Source organism: Colobus angolensis, unplaced genomic scaffold (genome assembly GCF_000951035.1).
Source record: "Colobus angolensis palliatus isolate OR3802 unplaced genomic scaffold, Cang.pa_1.0 Scaffold7, whole genome shotgun sequence".
Taxonomy (NCBI): domain Eukaryota; kingdom Metazoa; phylum Chordata; class Mammalia; order Primates; family Cercopithecidae; genus Colobus; species Colobus angolensis.
In genome coordinates, this window is record NW_012120709.1 from 9,610,710 (window position 1) to 9,631,987 (window position 21,278).

The window sequence follows — 21,278 nt, forward strand, 5'->3', positions numbered from 1 at the left end:
AACTGACATTTTGGGCTATATAATTCTTTGTTGTGTGGGATGTTGTTCTGTGCATTTTAGGATGTTTAGCAGCATCTTTGCCTTCCAGCACTCCCTCCCATCAATTGTGAGAATAAAAAAACGTCTGTGGACATTGTCCAATGTCTCTGGGGTTGAGGAACAAAATTATTTTGCATTGTTAGCATTAGGAAGTAAACTAGTGTTTGAGCCTGAGTTATGAAAGAAGTTTTTTACAGAAGTTTTCATATTACGTATGTTCCAGAAGAGAACACACATTGGACAGTATTTTCGAAATTTTAGATATTAGAAAACACAGAGGCCTTTTTTTACTTAAAATTTTTTGTTTGTTTGTTTGTTTGTTTGTTTGTTTTGAGACAGAGTCTCTCTCTGTTGCCCAGGTTGGAGTGCAGTGGCGAAGTCTTGGCTCACTGCAAGCTCTGCCTCCTGGGTTCAAGCCATTCTCCTGTGTCAGCCTCCCAAGTAGCTGGAACTACTGGCATGCACCACCATGCCTGGCTAACTTTTGTATTTTTAGTAGAGAGAGGGATTCACCATGTTGGTCAGTTGGAGACCATGTCTCGAACTCCTGGCCTCATGTGATCTGCCCTCTCAGCCTCCCAAAGTGCTGGGATTACAGGTATGAGCCGCCACACCCGGCCACAATTTTTTTTTTTTTTTAAATAGCAATCTTTGGGTATAGCTTAAGACATAATGTTGAAGAAGAGCTTTGTAAAGGCAATTAATTGAGAGAGATAGAATTATTATGGTTCAATTATATAGGCTTCTTAGAAAATGTTGAAACATATACAGTTAATATATTTTTAGAACAGGATAGTAATTTTTGTGATTTTTTTGAGGATTTTTATTTGAGATATAGACTAAATCCTTCAGAAGCTGTCTGGGCAGGGCATCTCTGAAAGAAAGGCAATACCTCCAGTCAGGAGCTTATAGATAAAACTCCCATCTCCCTGGGACAGAGCATCTGGGGGAAGGGGCGGCTGTGAACGCAGCATCAGCCGACCTAAAGGTTCCTGCCTGCTGGCTCTGAAGAGAGCAGTGGATCTCCTAACACCGCGCTTGAGCTCTGCTAAGGGACAGACTGTCTTCTCAAGTGGGTCCCTGACCCCCGTGCCTTCTGACTGGAAGACACCTCCCAGCAGGGGTCGACAGACATCTCATTCAGGAGCACTCCAGCTGGCATCTGGCAGGGGCCCCTCTAGGACGAAGCTTCCAGAGGAAAGGAGAGGCAGCAATCTTTGCTGTTCTGCAGCCTCTGCTGGTGATACCCAGGCAAACAGGGTCAGGAGTGGACCTCCTGCAAAGTCCAGGAGACCTGCAGCAGAGGGTCTTGACTGTTAGAAGGAAAACTAACAAACAGAAAGGAATAGCATCAACATCAACAAAAAGAACATCTACACAAAAACCCATCCAAAGGTCACCAAGATCAAAGACTAAAGGTAGATAAATCCACGAAGATGAGGAAAAACCAGCGCAAAAAGGCTGAAAATTGCAAAAACCGGAATGCCTCTTTTTCTCCAAAGGATCACAACTACTTGCCAGCAAGGGAACAAAACTGGACAGAGAATGAGTTTGATGAATTGACAGAAGTAGGCTTCAGAAGGTGGGTAATAACAGACTCCTCCGAGCTAAAGGAGCATGTTCTAACCCAATGCAAGGAATCAGAGAACCTTGAAAAAAGTTTAGAGGAATTGCTAACTAGAATAACCAGTTTAGAGAAGAACATAAATGACTTGATGGAGCTGAAAAGCATAGCACAAGAACTTTATGAAGCATACACAAGTATCAATAGCTGAATTGATTGAGCGGAAGAAAGGATATCAGAGATTGAAGATCAACTTAATGAAATAAAGCATGAAGACAAGATTAGAGAAAAAAGAATGAAAAGGAACAAATAAAGCCTCCAAAAATTATGGGGCTATTTGAAAAGACTAAATCTGCATTTGATTGGTGTACCTGAAAGTGACAGGGAGAATGGAACCAAGTTAGAAAATACTCTTCAGGATATTATCCAGGATAACTTCCCCAGCCTAGCAAGACAGGCAAACATTCAAATTCAGGAAGTACAGAGAGCATCACAAAGATATTCCTTGAGAAGAGCAACCCCAAGACACATAATCATCAGATTCACCAAGGTTGAAATGAAGGAAAAAATGTTAAAAGCAGCCAGAGAGAAAAGTCAGGTTACCCACAAAGGGAAGCCCATCAGACTAACAGCGGATCTCTCTGTGGAAACCCTACAAGCCAGAAGAGAGTGGGGGCCAATATTCAACATTCTTAAAGAAAAGAATTTTCAAACCAGAATTTCATATCTAGCCAAACTAAGCTTCATAAGTGAAGGAGAAATAAAATATTTTACAGACAAGCAAATGCTGAGAAATTTTGTCACCACCAGGCTTGCCTTACAAGAGCTCCTGAAGGAAGCACTAAATATGGAAAGGAAAAATCAGTACCAGCCACTGCAAAAACGTACCAAATTGTAAAGACTATCAACACTATGAAGAAACTGCATCAACTAACGGGCAAAATAACCAGTTAGCATCATAGTGACAGGATCAAATTCACACATAACAATATTAACCTTAAATGTAAATGAGCTAAATGCCCCAATTAAAAGACACAGACTGGCAAATAGGATAGAGTCAACACCCATTGGAGTGCTGTATTCAGGAGACCCATCTCACGTGCAAAGATACACATAGGCCCAAAATAAAGGGATGGAGGAATATTTACCAAGCAAATGGAAAGCAAAAAAAAAAAAAGCAGGGATTGCAATCCTAGTCTCTGATAAAACAGACTTTAAATTAACAAAGATCAAAAAAGACAAGGGGATTGCATATGTAAAGAAATCAATGCAACAAGAAGAGCTAACTGTGCTAAATATATATGCAGCCAGTACAGGAGCACCCAGATTCATAAAGCAAGTTCTTAGAGACCTACAAAGAGACTTAGACTCCCACACAATAATAGTGGGAGAGGTTAACACCCCACTGTCAGTATTAGAAAGATCAATGAGACAGAAAATTAACAAGGATATTCAGGACTTGAACTCACCTCTGGACCAAGCAGACCTAACTCCACCCCATCTACAGAACTCTCCACTCCAAATCAACAGAATATATATTTTTCTCAGTACCACATCACACTTATTCTAAAATTGACCACATAATTGGAAGTAAAACACTCCTCAGCAAATGGAAAATAACAGAAATCATAACAAGTAGTCTGTCACAACACAGTGCACTCAAATTAGAACTAAGGATTAAGAAACTCACTGAAAACTGCACAACTACATGGAACTGAACAACCTGCTCCAGAATGCCTAGTGGGTAAATAACAAAATTAAGGCAGAAATAAATAAGTTATTTGAAACCAATGAGAACAAAGACACAACGTACCATAATCTCTGGTACACAGCCAAAGTAGTGTTTAGAGGGAAAGTTATAGCATTAAATGCCCACAGGAGAAAGTGGGAAAGATCTAAAATTCACACCCTAACATCACAATTAAAAGAACTAGAGAAGCAAGAGCAAACACATTCAAAAGCTAGTAGAAGACAAGAAACAGCTATCAGAGCAGAACTGAAGGAGATAGAGACACGAAAAACTCTTCAAAAAAAATCTGAATCCAGGAGCTGATTTTATGAAAAGATCAACAAAATAGACCTCTAGCAAGACTAATAAAAAGGAAAAGAGAGAAGAATCAAATGGATGCGATAAAAAATGATAAAGGGAATATCACCACCGATCCCACAGAAATACAAACTACCATCAGAGAATACTGTAAACACCTCTACGCAAATAAACTAAAAAATCTGGAAGAAATGGATAAATTCCTGGACACATACACTCTTCCAAGCCTAAACCAGGAAGAAATCGAATCCCTGAATAGACCAATAACAAGTTCTGAAATTAGGCAGGCAGTAATTAATAGCCTACCAACCAAAAAAGCCCAGGGTCAGGTGGATTCCCAGTCAAATTCTTCCAGAGGTACAAAGAGGAGTTGGTACCATTCCTTCTGAAACTATTCCATGCATTAGAAAAAGAGAGACCCCTACCTAACTCATTTTATGAGACCAGGATCATCATGATACCAAAACCTGGCAGACACACAACCAAAAAAGAAAATTTCAGGCCAATATTGCTGATGAACATTCATTCAAAAATCCTCAATAAAATATTGGCAAACCAAATCCAGCAGCACATCAGAAAGCTTATCCACCATAGTCAAGTTGGCTTCATCCCTGGGATGCAAGGCTGGTTCAACATATGCAAATCAATAAACGTAATCCATGACATAAACAGGACCAATGACAAAAACCACATGATTATCTCAATAGATGCAGAAAAGGCCTCCCATAAAATTCAACACATCTTCATGCTGAAAACTCCATAAACTACGTATTGATGGAATGTATCTCAAAATAATAAGACCTATTTATGACAAATCCACAGCCAATATCATACTGAATATGAATCAATATCCATATTATACTGAATGGGCAAAAGCTGGAAGCATTCCCTTTGAAAACTGGCACAAGACAAGGATGCCCTCTCTCACAACTCCTATTCAACATAGTACTGGAAGTTCTGGCCAGGGCAAAGAGGCAAGAGAAAGAAAGAAAGGGTATTCAAATAGGAAGAGAGAAAGTCAAATTCTCTGTTTGGAGATGACATGATTGTATATTTAGAAAACCCCATTGTCTCAGTCCCAAAGCTCCTTAAGCTAATAAGCAACTTCAGCAAAGTCTCAGGATACAAAAAAAGGATGAATTCATGTCCTTTGCAGGGACATGGATGAAGCTGGAAACCCTCATTCTCAGCAAACTAACACAGGAACAGAAAACCAAACACCACATGTTCTCATATGTAGGTAAGAGTTGAACAATGAGAACACATGGACACAGGGAGGGGAACATCACACACTGGAGCCTGTTGGGGTGTGGGGTAAAAAGTGAGTGAAATATTAGGACAAATACCTAATGCAGATAGGGCTTAAAACCTGGATGATGGGTCAATCAGTGTAGCAAACCACCAGGCACATGTATACCTATATAATACACCTGCACGTTTAGCACAAGTATCCCAGAACTTAAAGTAAAATTTTTAAAAACAGAAAAGAAAGTCTTCAAGCTCTGAGATTCTTTCCTCCACTTTGTCTACTCTGCCATTAATACGTGAGATTGCATTATAAAATTCTTGTAGTAAGTTTTTCAGCTGTATCAGATCAGTTACATTCTTCTCTATACTGACTAGGTTGGCTGTCAGTCCCTGCATTGTTTTATCATGATTTTTAGCTTCCTTGGATTGCCTTTCAGTGTATTCCTGTAGCTCAATGATCTTTATTTTGAATTCTGTTATCCTCTTTATCCATATTATGAATTCTATTTCTGTCATTTCACCCATCTCAATGTAGTTGCTTGCTGGAAAGGTGATGCGGTTGTTTGGAGGAAAGAAGGCACTCTGGCCTTTTGAGCTTTCCGGTTTCTTGGGCTGGTTCTTTCTCATCTTTTTGGGCCTATCTATCTTCAGTTTCTGAGGTTGCTCACCTTTCGATGTTTCTTTTGTTTTTCCTTTTATTCTATTTAATGACATTGAATGTTTGATTGAGGTTTAAGGTGGATTTAGTTAACTGCTGTTGTTTCTGGAAGATTTTAGTAGGCCAGTGCTCATCTCCCATATCCTGGACTGTGTGGCCTAACTCTTGGGGACTCGTATTGGGCCCCAACTTTGATCTCTGGCTCCTTGGGGTTAGGCATCCACTGTGGTTAGGAATCCACACATAGGGCAGTCGGGGTGAGTGGGGTGGGAGGGGCAAGGTGCTCTGTGACCGCTGGTCGCTACCCTCGGATAGGTGGTGTTAGCCAAAGGGTTTCATAGTGTGGTTACAGTGGGATTCATCCCTGTTTGCATGACCCAGCAGCAGCTGTGTCAGGGTACTAAATGGTACCAGAGTGCCTACCTTTCTGCTTGCATTAACCAAGGTGGGGGAGGCAGTGCAGCTGTGGGGAGGGTGTGGGGAGCCGCTGCTGGTGACTGTGTGCATGATCACACTGCAGGTGGTGTTGGCTCAAGGGCGGGGCCCCTGTGGGTGAAGGTGTGTGCCTTCTCTGTGCCCCTGCAAGCAGGAGTGGTCAGTCAGGTCTGGGGAGAATCCTCTCTTATCTGCGCTTAGTTCCACTCCAGTGGCAATCTTACCACAAAAGCCACTGACGGGGGTGGGGCCAGCTGGTTCTCTGCCTGCCAAGGCTCTTTTTGCAATGGCGGTGGGTGGTGGGAGGTTGGGCAGACTGCACTTTCACATGCTGGTAGGGCAAGGAAAGCAAAACCTGGCCATGCATACTTGCACCGCAAAGATGTGTGGAGTTGCTGTGGATCGTGGGGAAGCTGGAGTGTGGGGAGGGAGCGCTTGGGCTGGTGCATGGCTGTGGAGACAGCTCTGCTGGAGCTCTCTGCCAGTCAGGCACAGTCTGCCAATGCAGGTCCCCTGGGCACCTGAGGCTGCCTTGCAAGCAGGCGTGGCCAGATTGGGACTTCCAGGGATACAGCAGACCAAAGGGTGCTCGGGTTAAAACAGCTAGTCTAATGGGCAAGATTGCCCTGCAGAGTTCAAGACGAACAGTTCACTTAGAGCTGAAGTCTCCAGTGGGAGCAAGTTGAGCCTAGGGAAATAGCCATCCCTGGCCAGCTCTGCTGCACATACTCCAGTACCTAACCCCCTGGGCTCTACATCAGCTGGCTTGCTGCCCCTACCACTTCTCTAAGCACCCTCTGCCTGCCAACTTAAGTGTCTTTGGTGGTTGAGGGGTCTTTTCCTGCCTGGGTTCCAGAGGCCTGTGGCGAGAAAAGGTTACATCTTGCCAGTTCAATTCACCTAGTCCTCGAAGCCATTGAGGGCCAGGAACAAGTCCAGGTGTGCAATAGCTCTGGGTAGGGTTCCCAGCTTTCTCCTCCTTCAGCCCAGCCCTGTGTCTTCCCTGCGTCACTCTTGGTGCTTTCCCTCTGAAGATCTGTTAGGGCCCGCCAGTCTTCTTGGCCCCTCAGTGCGAGTTGTTCCACCTGGTTGCATCTAGTAGGTCATCTTGCCTTCCACCCTGTATATTTTCCTTTTAAATATTTTGCACTTGACTATAATCCAAACCTCACTTTTTGGGCCTCAATTTTACCTTGTGTAAAATGGGAAATTATAAGCAAATTATCTCAGAGTCATTTTGTCACTAAAATGTTATGATCCTAATTATGAAGATAACCTTCATAGTGATAGAGTCATTAGTTATAGATATCCTGTTTTGTCTAACATTGTATAATGTATTATCTCATGCAATACTTAAAACTTTTTCATTATACAAAGAAAACTTTAAATTATTTTAGAGTTTCAAGCTTAATGGAACTGTATAGAAAGAAAACCTTAAAGATCCATTTAACTATTTCCATCCCTTATTCCTTCATTAGAGTAAACCAGCTCAAGGTTAGATTTGTTCCTTATCATCCATTTCCTATCTCTTTATATTCATAAGTACAAATATATAGATATAATTTTAAAATTTTTCTTGCTATATATTTTGTTCCATAGTTTCTCTTTTTTTTTTTTTGTAGTAAGTCCTGAAGATCTTTCCATGAGTATAAACATGTTAACTTCATTATTTTTAGTGACTGTGTGGTATTTTATAATATGACCATATACTACTTTATGTACTACTCTCAGTGAATATTAGATGATTTATACATTTTTTGTTCTTATATATGACTATAGTGAATATCCTAGATGGTACACTTGTTTTTATATATAGTATTTCTATTCAGTAAATTTCTGTAAGTATAATTGCTGGTCCAAGGGTTGCTTTTTAAATCTTGTTGAATATTAGCAGATTGCTTTCTGGAAAGCTTTTTACCGTTAATATTTCTACCCACATGATAATAAAGGTATATCTTTATCTCCCTTGTTGTACTTTATCAACCCAGGATGTTATCAGTCCTTTAAATTTTTACCAGACTATAGTTTATACATGTTATCTTATTGTTTTATATCGTTTTTATTGTTTTTAAAGTTGTTTATTTCTACCTTCCTCCCTTACCCTGCCATACTCATCTGTTTTCTTGATATTTTAAATAAACTTTTGCTTTATATAGAACAAGTCTATTTTGTTGTAATTATGGTTCTTCTAATTTTTAATCATTGGATTTACGTAATTTATATTTCTAGGTTGTTCGATTTGTATGAGTAGTTTTTTTTTAATGTAGTTTTAATCTGTTTTATTTTCTAGGCAGTATATTAAGCCTACGAAGTTTTATTATTGGTCAGTCTTATGATAATGTGCTTAATGGTTTTTAAATTTTTATTTCTAAGACCTTTACACTGAAATGGGCTGTGATTTATGAAAATGTTATGGAGCTACACTCATTTTAAGCTGCCCTAAATCTCTTTTGAAAGTGGATGTGTTATAAATAAATATTATTCTTAAAAATTGTTTATGGCAAAAGAGAATATAAACTTCCTTCTTGTTCATTTCAAATATTAGTAACTTTTCTTATTAGGAGTTAGTTGCTTGTTTCTAAACTATGTATCTTACCTCAGTTTATATATTCTCATTTTATCGTTAGTAATACAGTATATTCACTGATGAAATTTGAAGCCTTGTGTCGTGTATTTTATAATGTAATTTGGGAAGGATAAAATGATTTAATATATTAGTGAACTGTAGTGACTGTAGTGAAGTTATTTCTTTTAAGTTACTTTACCTTTTAAAAATGCATATATTAGGCAAAAGGCAGCATTTTTGTTCACTAGGAGAGACGTTGAGAGCCTCAAGTTTATTAATATTTCAGTTAGTACTCAATTGGGATTTTTCATTGCCTACTTTGAATAATACTTTTCTATTGCGAACATGTGAAACTCATTTTTAAAAAGCTGTTGTTTACAATTTTTAAGACATGTTTTAATTGATGATGGAATATCTGTTTTGGAAAATTCATATTTCTGTTTGAGTAATATTAAATTCAGCATTCTGTAGGGTTTCAGTGATTAATAAAAATTCAGAAAGCACATTAATCATAAAGCAATGAGATACATTTCTCAAGATTTATCACTATAACCTTACTAAGGATGGAACCAATTTTATATTTAATGAAAGCTTTTAGGGTTTTTAACAGTCAGCATAAGCTACCTGCTAGGTTTCTCTCATGCTGAATTTGCTGTCGTGTTGGTGACAGCAGTATGGCAACAGTAGACTCTTGAAATAAAGAGAGATTAGGATTATTAATATTCACATCACATTAAACTGAAAGCAAGTTGACCTGGAACAGAAACATGATTGACTTATTTTGTAGCAGGAAATTTAGACTTAATAAACTAAAACAGATAAAGAAAGCTGCCTAGGCCTTTCAGTTTATATTATTAGCTATACCATTGTTTTTTCTTCAAGAGAGCAAAAGTTTTTATTTCAGTTACCTATTTCAGACAATTATAGGATAAATTGTAAATTTTGTTCCCTAAAACTTTTGATTATAATAAAACAATTTTTTATATCTAAGTGCCTTTACATATTGTTTCTTCATTTCGCTTTATAATTTAGAATAGATACAAAATATTGGAAGTAGTTGGAGTATTCATTTCCAACTATATTGGGTGAGTATACAGAAAATGGTTGGGGCTGGGCGCAGTGGCTCACACCTGTAATCCCAGCACTTTGGGAGTCAAGGCAGGTGGATCACCTGAGGTCAGGAGTTCGAGATCAGTCTGACCAACATGGTGAAACCCCGTCTCTACTAAAAATACAAAAATTAGCTGTGCATGGTGGGGTGTGCCTGTGATCCCACCTATTCTGGAGACTGAGGCACGATAATTGCTTGAACTTAGGAAGCAAAGGTTGCAGTGAGCTGAGATCGCGCCACTGCACTCCAGCCTGGATGACAGAGCAAGATTCCATCTCAAAATAAATAAATAAATAAATAAAAATAAAAGAAAGAAAATGGAAGGAAGGATTGGGAGCATGTGCAGTAGTCATCTCTTATCTATGGGGGATACATTCCAAGACACCCCGCATGGGTGCCTAAGACTACAGATATACCAAACCCTATAGAAAAAAACATAATATATGTAGGGTTTGGTATTATCCTATACATATCTATCTATACAGATACATATCTGTGATAAAGTTTAATTTATAAATTAGGCACAGTAAGAGATTCACAACAATAATAGTAAAATAGAACAGTTGTAACAATATATAGTAATGAAAGCTGTATGATGTGGTGCCTCTCTCTCTTGAAATATCTTATTATACTGTACTCACCCATCTTGTGATTGTTGATCTGATAACTGAGGTGGCTACTAAGTGATTAATGGACAGGTAGCATATATGGCATGGATCTACTGGACAAAGGGACAATTGATGACCCAGACAGGATGGAGCCAGACAGCACGTGATCTCATCATGTTACTCAAAATGGCTTGCAATTTAATATTTATGAATTCTTTGTTTTTGGGGTTTTCCATTTAATACTTTCAGACCACTGTTGACTGTAGGTAACTGAATCCACAGGAAGTAGAATACTATATTCTTACTGTTTCCCTTACCTCTTGGGATTATTATCTCAGATTTGAAATGGCATAGAAAAATGGTGGGATATGAAGAGAAATTGTTTTCATGCAAACTTCTTGAAAGTTAATGTCTATGCCATTCACCTTGCCTCCATTTCCATATGAATTTGTTTGTTGATTGAGTAAAATTCGGATATATATTATGTTTTAAAGTATAATATTACTAACCTCACATGATTTTATTTAGTGTGTAAATAATTTAATTTGGATTCTGTTATTTTTTCTATTAAGATTAGTTTCTCTTATATGAAAAAATGCAAGTTCTCTGGTTGGATGTTTAGAAATTTTATAACTTGTGGCTACTAAAGTGAGTCTTAATAAGTGATATAATTTTCTTCTAGTTAAATAACTTTGAAACTTCTAGAATTGTATCTAATCCTTTGAGTTTTCTGAAAATACAGTTGAATGTACATAAAATTATTCATTAAAATGGGTGATTTAGTCTCAAGCAATATGTGAGTGCCCAAGTCCAATGTTATATAAACTGCTTTGAGCTTAAAGCATGACTTCTCTTCACAAGGTAACATTTCTTTTATACTTTTCATTGAAAATATTTGAAAGCAATAAATATAATAGAGGAGAAGCAAAATGAATGAATTACTTAGATTTTTTTACTGCTTCTTAGTCTCTTTGAGGATCATGGGTTTATGGAATGTTTTGGAAGTAAATTTGATATGACTATTATATAGTATATCAGTTTACTGTATATCAGATAGTTATTTTACTGATCACCTTTTATTAAGTGCCTTACATATACTGCCATTTAATGCTTACAACAATTCTGTTATACAGAAAAAGAAACTAAGATTTACAGCTAATAATCTTTAGCTTAGATCTAGAGGATACTGGTGTTGAAATTCTAGTGCATCCTGCTTGATGCTGAAGATTTCTTTCTAATATGATACAGTTGAAACAAACCACTATGCCTGGAAATGTGAACTTGATCTCAACTAAGGTTCACTTTAAGATGTCCTAATGTCATATTAATCCTGATCTAGTAGTTTCACCCTGATTATTTACTAGAGTGTATGGGATTTAATGGTATGGGAGGTATGGTTGACTTATACCATGTAGTGGCCTACTCTCACTTATTAATTTTTCTTCATTAGCTAGTTATTCATTTAGAGAGTTATTCACTTGAGATTTTGCTTGTTATATGTCCCCTTGATATTAAAATATTTTTTAACAAAACTCAAGTATATTGAAATAAATTGTCATCGAATTAAAGTGACCAAATTTCTTGATCTGATAAAGCAAAAATAGATGAAGAATTTTAAAGATACCAAAATATTTGCTCAATTTTTGATTTTGACTTTTTTTTTTTAAAAATAACTATTCAGAAAGCCTTAAACTTAATTTATTCATTTTCCTTCCCTTCCCTTCCCTTCAGACCTTCAGAGTCTTGCTCTATTGACCAGGCTGGAGTGCCGTAGTACGAGCTCGGCTCGCTACAACCTCTGCCTCCTGAGCTCAAGCCATCCTCCCACCTCAGCCTCCCAAATACTGGGACAACAGGTGCACACCACCATGCGCAGCTAATTTTTGTACTTTTTGTAGAGATGGGATTTCACCATTTTTCCCAGGCTGGTCTCGAACCCGTGAGCTGAAGTCTCAAGTCTTCTGCCCGCCTCTGCATCCCAGGATGCTGGGATGACAGTTATAAGCCATGGTACCCAGCCCCTTAATTTATTCATTCTTAATTTTAATTCTGTTTAACTGGAAATAATGCAGCCATGCACTTGTGCTCATGTTCTTTTTCTCTTTTTCCATAAATTGTGTTTTTAGTTTTATTCTGGAATCATTATTGTTCTCCTTTATGATGTTATTGTTAAATACTTATGGCTGAAGGGATTTATTGGTACAGGTAGGCAACCCAATAGAGGGCAAAAAGAGCTTTCTTTTTTTTTTTTTTTTTTTAGACGGAGTCTTTTCAGTTGCCCAGGCTGGAGTGCAGTGGCCAGATCTCAGCTCACTGCAAGCTCTGCCTCCCAGGTTCAAGCCATTCTCCTGCCTCAGCCTCCCATGTAGCTGGGACCACAGGTGTCCGCCACCACGCCTGGTTAATTTTTTTTTTTTATTTTTTTTTTGTATTTTTAGTAGAGACAGGGTTTCACCGTGTTAGCCAGGATGGTCTTGATCTCCTGACCTCGTGATCCGCCCGTCTCGGCCTCCTAAAGTGCTGGGATTACAGGCGTGAGCTACCGCGCCCGTTGCCATTTCCAGCTTAGAAAATTAAGAAAGAAGATCCTCGTTGGCCTGTTTTAGGTCACGTGGCAACCCTTGTATCAATGTCTATGGAGTGATACAATGTGACTGAGCGGCACTGTAATTACATGCTCATCCTTGAGGTCAGGATATCTTCTATAACCAGATAATGGGAGAAGGGTAACAACCATTACCCACGTATTGTCCACATATTATGTGCCTATTTTTTGACAACATTTTGAAGTGTTGGGCTCAGTAATAATTAACGAATGGTTTACTGATTCCAGTGGGTAATCTGAGGATCATAAAATGACAAGGGCTTTACTTCTGTTCCTTAAACCTAGAGACTACATTGTTCTTCCTCAGTACAAGTGAAAAAATGGCTAAAATAAATGTGGTAGTACCGATTAAATTAAGTAGGCCAGGCATGGTGACTCATACATGTAATCCCAGCACTTTGCATTGTCAAGGTGGAAGGATCACTTGAGTCCAGGAGTTTGAGGCTGTAGTGAGCTATGATCACACTACTGCACTCCAGCCTGGGCAACAGGATGAGAACGTGTCTGTAAAAACAAACATCAAAACAAATGAAAAGAATTTGCTATATCATTAAATTATAAGTATTGAACTATATCATCAACTGATAAAGGTTTTGAATTAATACATTTATTGTCTTATTTATTTTTATCAGGTATTTCTTTACCTTAAACTATATATGTTATTATAGTCATTTTAAAGATCCATTAATTTATAAAATGTTCATCTTAGTAGCTTCTCCACCTCATCATTATTTAACTACAAATCTGAATTTTAACCTAATACCTAACAATACTACACTACACATCTCCCCAAAAGACGTGCCTTGCTTTTTCTAATATTTTAATTCTCATGGTAGTTGTTTCATATACGTATTAGTTGGTTGTAACTGTTTTTGGGGGTTTTTCAGCCACGCTTGAACAATGGCCAGTTGCTTGGATCTGTTATGTTTTGAGGGTTTTAAAATGTATTTATGTAGGCTGGGCGTGGTGGCTCATGCCTGTAATCCCAGCACTTTGGGAGGCTGAGATGGGCAGATGACCTGAGGTCAGGAGTTAGAGACCAACCTGGCCAACATGACAAAACCCCGTCTCTACTAAAAATACAAAAATTAGTCAGGCATGGTGGTGGGCACCTATAAACCAAACTACTTGAGAGGCTGAGGCAGGAAAATCACTTGAACCTGGGAGGTGGAGGTTGCAGTGAGCTGGGATCGCGCCAGTGCACTCCAGCCTGGGTGACAGTGAGAGACTCCATCTCAAAAATAAATAAATAAATAAAATAAAATTTATCTATGTAATATTCATTGGTTATGTTATAGTTGTGAATGCATTTTTTTTAAAGTAGGCATTATGTTTTAGAGCAGTTTTAGGTTCATGGCAAAATTAAGCAAAAAGTATAGAGATTTCCCATATATTTCATGCCCCCACATACTGTACAGCCTGCTTCACTATCAAAATCCTGCACCAGAGTGGTACACTTGTTAAAACTGTTGAACCTACATTGACACATCCTAATCACCTGAAGTTCATCATTTACCTTAAGGTCCACTCTTGGTATTGTACCTTACATGGATTTTGAGAAATGTAAATGACATGTGTTCACCATTCTAGTATCTTACAGAGTAGTTTCACTGCTCTTAAAATATTCTCTGCCTTTTCGTTCCTGCTCACTTAACCCCTGGCAAACACTGATGTTTTACTGTCCATAGTTTTGCCTGTTCCAAATTATATTCTAATTATATTTGTCATATAATTGGAATCATACAGTATGTCAGTATGTAGCCTTTGTAGATTGTCTTCTTTCACTTACTATTGTGCGTTTAAGGTTCTTTCATGTTTTTTTCATGGCATAATATCTCATTTCTTTTTAATGTTGAATACAATACAATTCCATTATCTGGAGGTCCACAGTTTATCCATTCGGCACCTACTGAAGGAAATCTTGGTTGCTTCCACATTTTGACAATTACGACTAAAGCAGCTGTAAACATTCATATACAGGTTTTTGTGTAGACCTCACATTTCAACACATTTAGGTAAATACCAAGGAAGGCAATTGCTGGATCATATGGTAAGAATATGTTTTGTTTTGTAAGAAACTGCTAACCTGCCTTCCAAAGTGGCTGTACCCTTTTGTGTTCCTGCCAGCAGTTAATGAGGATTTCTGTTGCTCAACATCCTTACCATTATTTGGTGCTGTCAGTGTTTTGGATTTTGGCCTTTCTTATAGGTATATAGTAGTGACTTATTTTAATTTGCCTTTTTCTGATGACATATGATGTGGAACATTTTTTTACATGCTCACGTTTGTTTTTTGTTAATTCACTTAATCAAGAAATAGTTATTGAGTACTACACACACACACACACACACATCCCCAGTATATACTTTTATAAAATAAATTTTACTTATGTAGGTGTGATTTTCTTATAGGCAAGGAAATCACTTGCTAGTAGTATTTACAGGAAGGTCTTTTTGTTGTATGTATGTTTTGTACAAATGGTGATTTAATCTCATATTTATCCCAATCTGTCGGTTTATAATTACACATACATATAATACTAGATGTATAGTATTATTTACAGTATGGGAAAAGCTATATAAATTATCTGTTAAAACTTGGTAGGAAGATTTGTGCTTAATAGATGTCTTCTTTTTGTTAATAAACATTTACTGTTTTTTTTAAAAAATGCAAATGATATAAGCTTGTTTTAGGAAATTTGCAAAATACACATAAGAATAAAGAAAACAAAAAGGAACTACAATCTCAAAATTAAATCACTGATTAAATTTTGGTATCTGTTTTAATGTATTTTTGCAGATGTTTATCCATATATGTATGTTTTTATAAACATATTCCTCCTCCTTCTACAAAATGTACTATGCTATATATATTTTGTTTTGATTATTATTTATGATAGACTTTTGGACATTGTTATTTAAGTTTTCCCTCTGTTATAAACAATCTTTCAAAGCCTATTCTTATTTCTTATTAGGAACACATATGTGATCCCTTTGCTTAAATTTCTAGAAGTGAAATTTCTTAATTTAAGGACATGTAGAATGTTAAGGAACACATAAAATGCCCTCCAAAAAAGACAGCATCAATTTCATTCTCGACAGCAATCTATTCAAATTTTACATCTCTGAACCTTATTTATACCAGGTACTTTATAAAGTACTTAACCTTAAGATTCTTATTTTAACATATGCCACTTAATTTTTTAAATTACAAGTTATTCGTGCTCTTTGTAATAGCCAAATAATGTATACATATAAAGAAAGAAAATAAGTCTCCTTTTCAGTCTCTCCCCAACTTGATACCCCCTTTTAGACCTTATATAACCGGTGTTAAAAATTTGGTTTTATTCTTCACAAATTTATTTGTGCTCATATAGTTATACAAAGTGTGTATTCAAATTTTAACATGTATGACTTTTTGTATTCAATTTTTTAAAAATTTAGTTCCAATTTTATTTTAATGTGGGTAATTTCCTTAGGTTTTTCTTTCATTTTTCTTATATTTTACAAATTTTTCTTCATCTGGGTCTAATTTAAATGATTATAAAGTTCTCTTCCCCTCCTTCATCTGCCTTTTTCAGAAGAGCTGTCTACTTCTGGGATGTTTAGTCCCTTCTTACATTCTTGAGTATTTAATGACACTTGTGTTAGAGTCTCTTTCAGATTGTTCTATTATCTGAAATTCTTAACATTTTAGTCTTCTTTTCTGATGTGTCTAATGACCCTTGCTTACAGTTGATTGTTTTCTCCTGCTGATACTTTTGGACCATGAACTCATCTTCAGTGATACTTTGTCTTTTGGAGTTCTTTGAGATCAGGGTTAGGGGAGTAGTTCTCTAAAGCAAGCTTGCCTAAACTCTTACCAGCTAACCCAGCCACATCACGATTAGTTCTGTTGTTTCGGGACTCCTTTTCAGTCCATAGTTAAAATTTATGCCTTACCTCTGTACTCGGCACAAGTATGATGTTTAATTTTTTCAGAGGACACTTCTTTTGCCCAGATTCCAGGTATATTTGTTGTTTCATGTGAGCATGGGCACTTTTTTTCTGGTTCGTATTTTTACTGATAATGTAATTCTTTAAGGGCCCAAGTTTTAGAAAAAAAGCAATTTCATTGTTAATGTTTCTCCTTGCGTTGGCTCAGGTAGGTTGTGCCCTAGGTTACCATGACTGTTTTCCTCCAAGGCAGCCATAGCTGGTTTTAATGCCACTCTGGCTTCCAATTCCCTCTTTTTTTCTGATGCTTGAGGACCTTTTATCTAAGATTTTAGGTATTTATAGCTGGAAATTTTGAAAATTAGTTTTTCATCTTCCATTTTGCTAGAACTGAGACACCAAATGCTGATTTTCTATATTAATTTCCTGCACATTGGTAATTGTGTTCCATAGACAAAAAGATTAATAATGATTGAATAACGTGTAGGATCCATTTTATTCATTATTATTAGTACTAATAAAATGATAACTAATATTTGTTGGGCTTTTAGAGTGTGCTAGGTACCATGCTAAGTGCTTCAGATACATTATCTAATCTAATTATTAAAATAATGCAGTGAGGTAGATAGTATTTAATATTATTGTCCCCTCATTACAGAGACAGAAACTGAGGTCAAGAGAGATGATGTAATTTGTTTCTGGCTAAGATCACCTGGCTAGTAAAATAGGAGGGATGGAATTTGTATCCAGTTTCTTGATTCTGGACCTGTGTTGATTCTTTTTTTCCTTTTTTTGATATGGATTTTCGCTCTTGTTGCCAAGGCTGGAGTGTGCAATGGCGAGATCTTGGCTCACTGCAACCTCCACCTCCAGGGTTGAAGTGATTCTCCTGCCTCGGCCTCCCGAGTAGCTGGAACTACAGGCGTATGCCACCACACCCAGCTAATTTTTGTATTTTTAGTAGAGACAGAGTTTCACCATGTTGGCCAGGCTGGTCTCAAACTCCTGACCTCAGGTGATCTGCCTGCCTTGGCCTCCCAAAGTGCTGGGATTACAGGCATGAGCCACCATACTTGGCCCTGTGTGGGTTCTTAATGCCCATGTAATGAGACTGTTCTTACAAGAAATACTTGTTATTCACCTGCCTGTTGTAGGCAATAGGGTTGCAGTGGAGAACAAGGCCTACTCAGTCTCATGGAGAGTAGAGTTAGTATACTGTGTGGATTAAAAACACTCTTCCTGTAAATGGAAACAAGTTGTTTTATTTCCACAACATTTAAAATATTAAAACATGAAATCTTATTTTGCATAGGTACCTTGTATTTAAGAGTCGTGTTTTTGATACATCATGTAACAATTATATCTTATCCATTTTTATACTATATGTCTGACACAGTATTATTTTGCCAGAGAGATGTTTTACTATATTTTAATAAAGACATAATTTTATTTACTTAATTTTATATGCCCTATATAAACTTGTGGCTCCTATTTAATTTAATATGTTCTTAGAAATTGGACCATTTCTTACTTACGGAAAAATAATTAGTTTTCAATTCTTTGTAAGTGTATTATTTAATCTCAAAGAGTTGAAGTCAAAGAGTATGATCCTCCTAAGACTACTGGCAGCACCTAGTAGAATGTATGTGGCATATTATTGAATTCACTTCCTACATTCTTCGACTTTGGTTCTTCCTTCTTTCATTTTGTCTTTTAGATTGCTCCTGAAAGTCTGAATCTTAATTTCTACCTTATTTTTCTATCTTCCCTTCTTTTTTTCCTCCTTCCTTTAGTGAGAAATTTTTTAGCATAATCTGTGTTCTAGTTTTCTGATAAAGTAGATATGACCTTCTCCTTTGATAACTCTCATTCTATGTGATTTAGTGTCTTTTTTGATACCTGTTTCTTGACAGCCTGTTTTGGGTTCTGCTTTTGTTTCTGTGAAATATTGGGTTATCTTACAGTTTTTTCTGTGTTATCTAACCTCAATTAGTTACTCATGTTTTAACTTTCTAAGTGATAACACATTGAAGGAATTATTTATTGTTTGCGCTTATTTGGTATAACTTTTCTTCTTGTGTGGAAAATGAAGAGTTCACTACAGTTTTCTGTTTGATTTAGGAGATTAATCTATCTAGGAAAGAGAAAATAGTTGTCATAATTGCATATAGTCACCCATATGTTTAAACCCACACAGTGACAAACTGAAGATTGCTAATGCATGGGGTGGATTTGGTGAATAATGACTAATCTAAATTTCACAATTATATTAATATTTCACCTGGCAAAGTTAGTTTTGTTTTGTCTTTTAATGACATGGGCCCACTGCATAATTGTTAGTGCTTTCTCTAAAAATTTGATCACTTACCCTGGCTCCACCCCTGACTTGAAATGTTTCTAAGATGTAGAAAGCAATCTGAATAGTAATTTCTTACGTTGATAAAAGTAAGTCATATGAAGACAGGATGGAGATTTTTGTGTGCCAGATTTTAAGGACTATGCTTTTACAAAGACACAAATTTTTAAAAGGCAAGATAATATCTGTTATTCTTTGCAGGCTGATCAGTTGATGTTCGCTTTGCATTTTGTTCGAGGCATGCATCCTGAACTTTTTCAAGAAAATGTAAGTCAAAGGAGAGAAATTTTACAGTAACATAGAAATTTGTTAATGGGTGGATTTATGTTTACGTTAGAAGTTACTTTAGGCTAGAATTATATATCAACCTATTAATCTTTTACTAAGTTAGAAATGTAGTATATAATGGTGATTTCTAGTTCTACTTCCCTGTGGATGAGCCTAACATTCCAGAGTGATGGTAAGGCAAGGAAAGAAATCTACCAAGCTGCCTACATTTTTCTGAACCCAGGTTCACTTACTTAGGGCAACAGAAGAGTCAGCCTTCTTATTTTCCTGGTCTAGGTAGTAGAGCTCATAAATAGAAAAAGTGAGATAATATTGGTACAAAACTACATTATTTATTGCTTCCACTGAACTGTCAAGAGGCAGCAGGTGGGGCATGAGGATGGGCAGTTCTCAGAAGTTTGCCTGAGCCTACAGGTTTATGTTAATCTTTTTATGTATAATTTATCTTCCTTGTTTATGATCTCATTTCTAGTCTGCCATGTAACCCCTTCTCAAACTTCAAAAGGACCTCCCTTGAGCTGGAGCTAATGAAACCATTTCTTGTCTACTTACAATTTTAAAAAAGTTATTTGCAAGTAATTTTTCTCATAAAGTGAGATTCCAGTAGCCAGGGTGCCAAGGGATGATATATGGACAGTGCAATTTTGACCTACTTTACTCTACTTGGTCAAATTTTAACTATTTTCTGGTTCCCTTCATTTGAATATAATAGTTAAAAGAATGCAGACCATTCACAGTTCTTCCTATGTTCTCTCTTTGTTTTTCTCTGACTCCACATGCACTGGCTAACTTGTATAGTTTCTACTGAATTTATTCATTTGGTCCCGTTAACTCCTGCTGATAACTTTGATGTCTTTTCTTCTTCCTATATAATGTTTTTCACTATGATTGGTAGGTTCCGTGAAATATATATATTCCCTATTTTTCTCTTCTAAAGTGTAAATACACTGTCATTGGGGAAGGAGAACATTTTTCTCTGACTCACATAATGTAGTAGTAATCATTCATATTTTGCTTATTTGTGGCTGCATAATTCTAATAGGAAGAGTATGTGGCCAGGGTGAATGAAGGCAGAAAATATGTTGCTTTGGTAGTTTTTCCACATTGCTCTCAAATTTTCATTTATTTTGCTTATTTACTGGCCAGTGTGTGACAATAGTATGGTAGTACCTATTATTGTCTAACTTGGGGATGCCACGGGGAAGGCATAGATTTTGTTAGCACTAGATTCTGGAACACTTGATTAATCTTAATTCTATGGCAAAAAAAAAAAGTATTAATGGCATCTTCTCTCAATCAGTGAGAAAAAATATGTTAATGGAATTACTTTTCTCAATATTTCCTACCAGATACCATTTTTAAATTTTTGGGTGCACCTTACTGCTTACTCATTAGCAAAAAATAGCCTGTGGAAAAACAATTAACAGGTAGTGACAAATGTTAATTGAACATGACATTTAAATTTTTAGACATTGAGACTCATATATATAATGGAGTTATTGTTCTGTTTTACTAAAATTATTCTTAGTAGATTTCATATTAGTATTTTATGTTATCACATTAATACATTCTTGATAATGTTAACATACTAGAAGAAGTGGTAAGATGGAAATGAATTTTTTTTTTCCTATCTCCGTATGGAACTGCATTTTAAGCCATCTTATAGCGAAAGTTAGGCAATTTTGTTGACTGGTTATCATCTTTATATTTTTGTGTTCCTATATTTTTATTCAATAGGAATGGGATACGTTTACAGGTGTGGTTGTTGGAGACATGTTACGTAAAGCTGTAAGTTAAAATAACAATCTATTTTGCTG

At 36.6% G+C, this 21,278-nt stretch overlaps 1 protein-coding gene across 1 annotated transcript in view; it reads left to right on the forward strand.

The window, feature by feature from the left end:
- The window catches only part of DYNC2H1 (dynein, cytoplasmic 2, heavy chain 1), a 377,952-nt gene that overhangs the window by 158,618 nt on the left and 198,056 nt on the right, over positions 1–21,278 (forward strand). The window contains exons 71-72 of the mRNA XM_011927022.1: positions 19,375–19,440; positions 21,199–21,249. Coding sequence (XP_011782412.1) covers positions 19,375–19,440; positions 21,199–21,249 — 117 coding nt within the window. The remainder of the gene's footprint in view (positions 1–19,374; positions 19,441–21,198; positions 21,250–21,278) is intronic.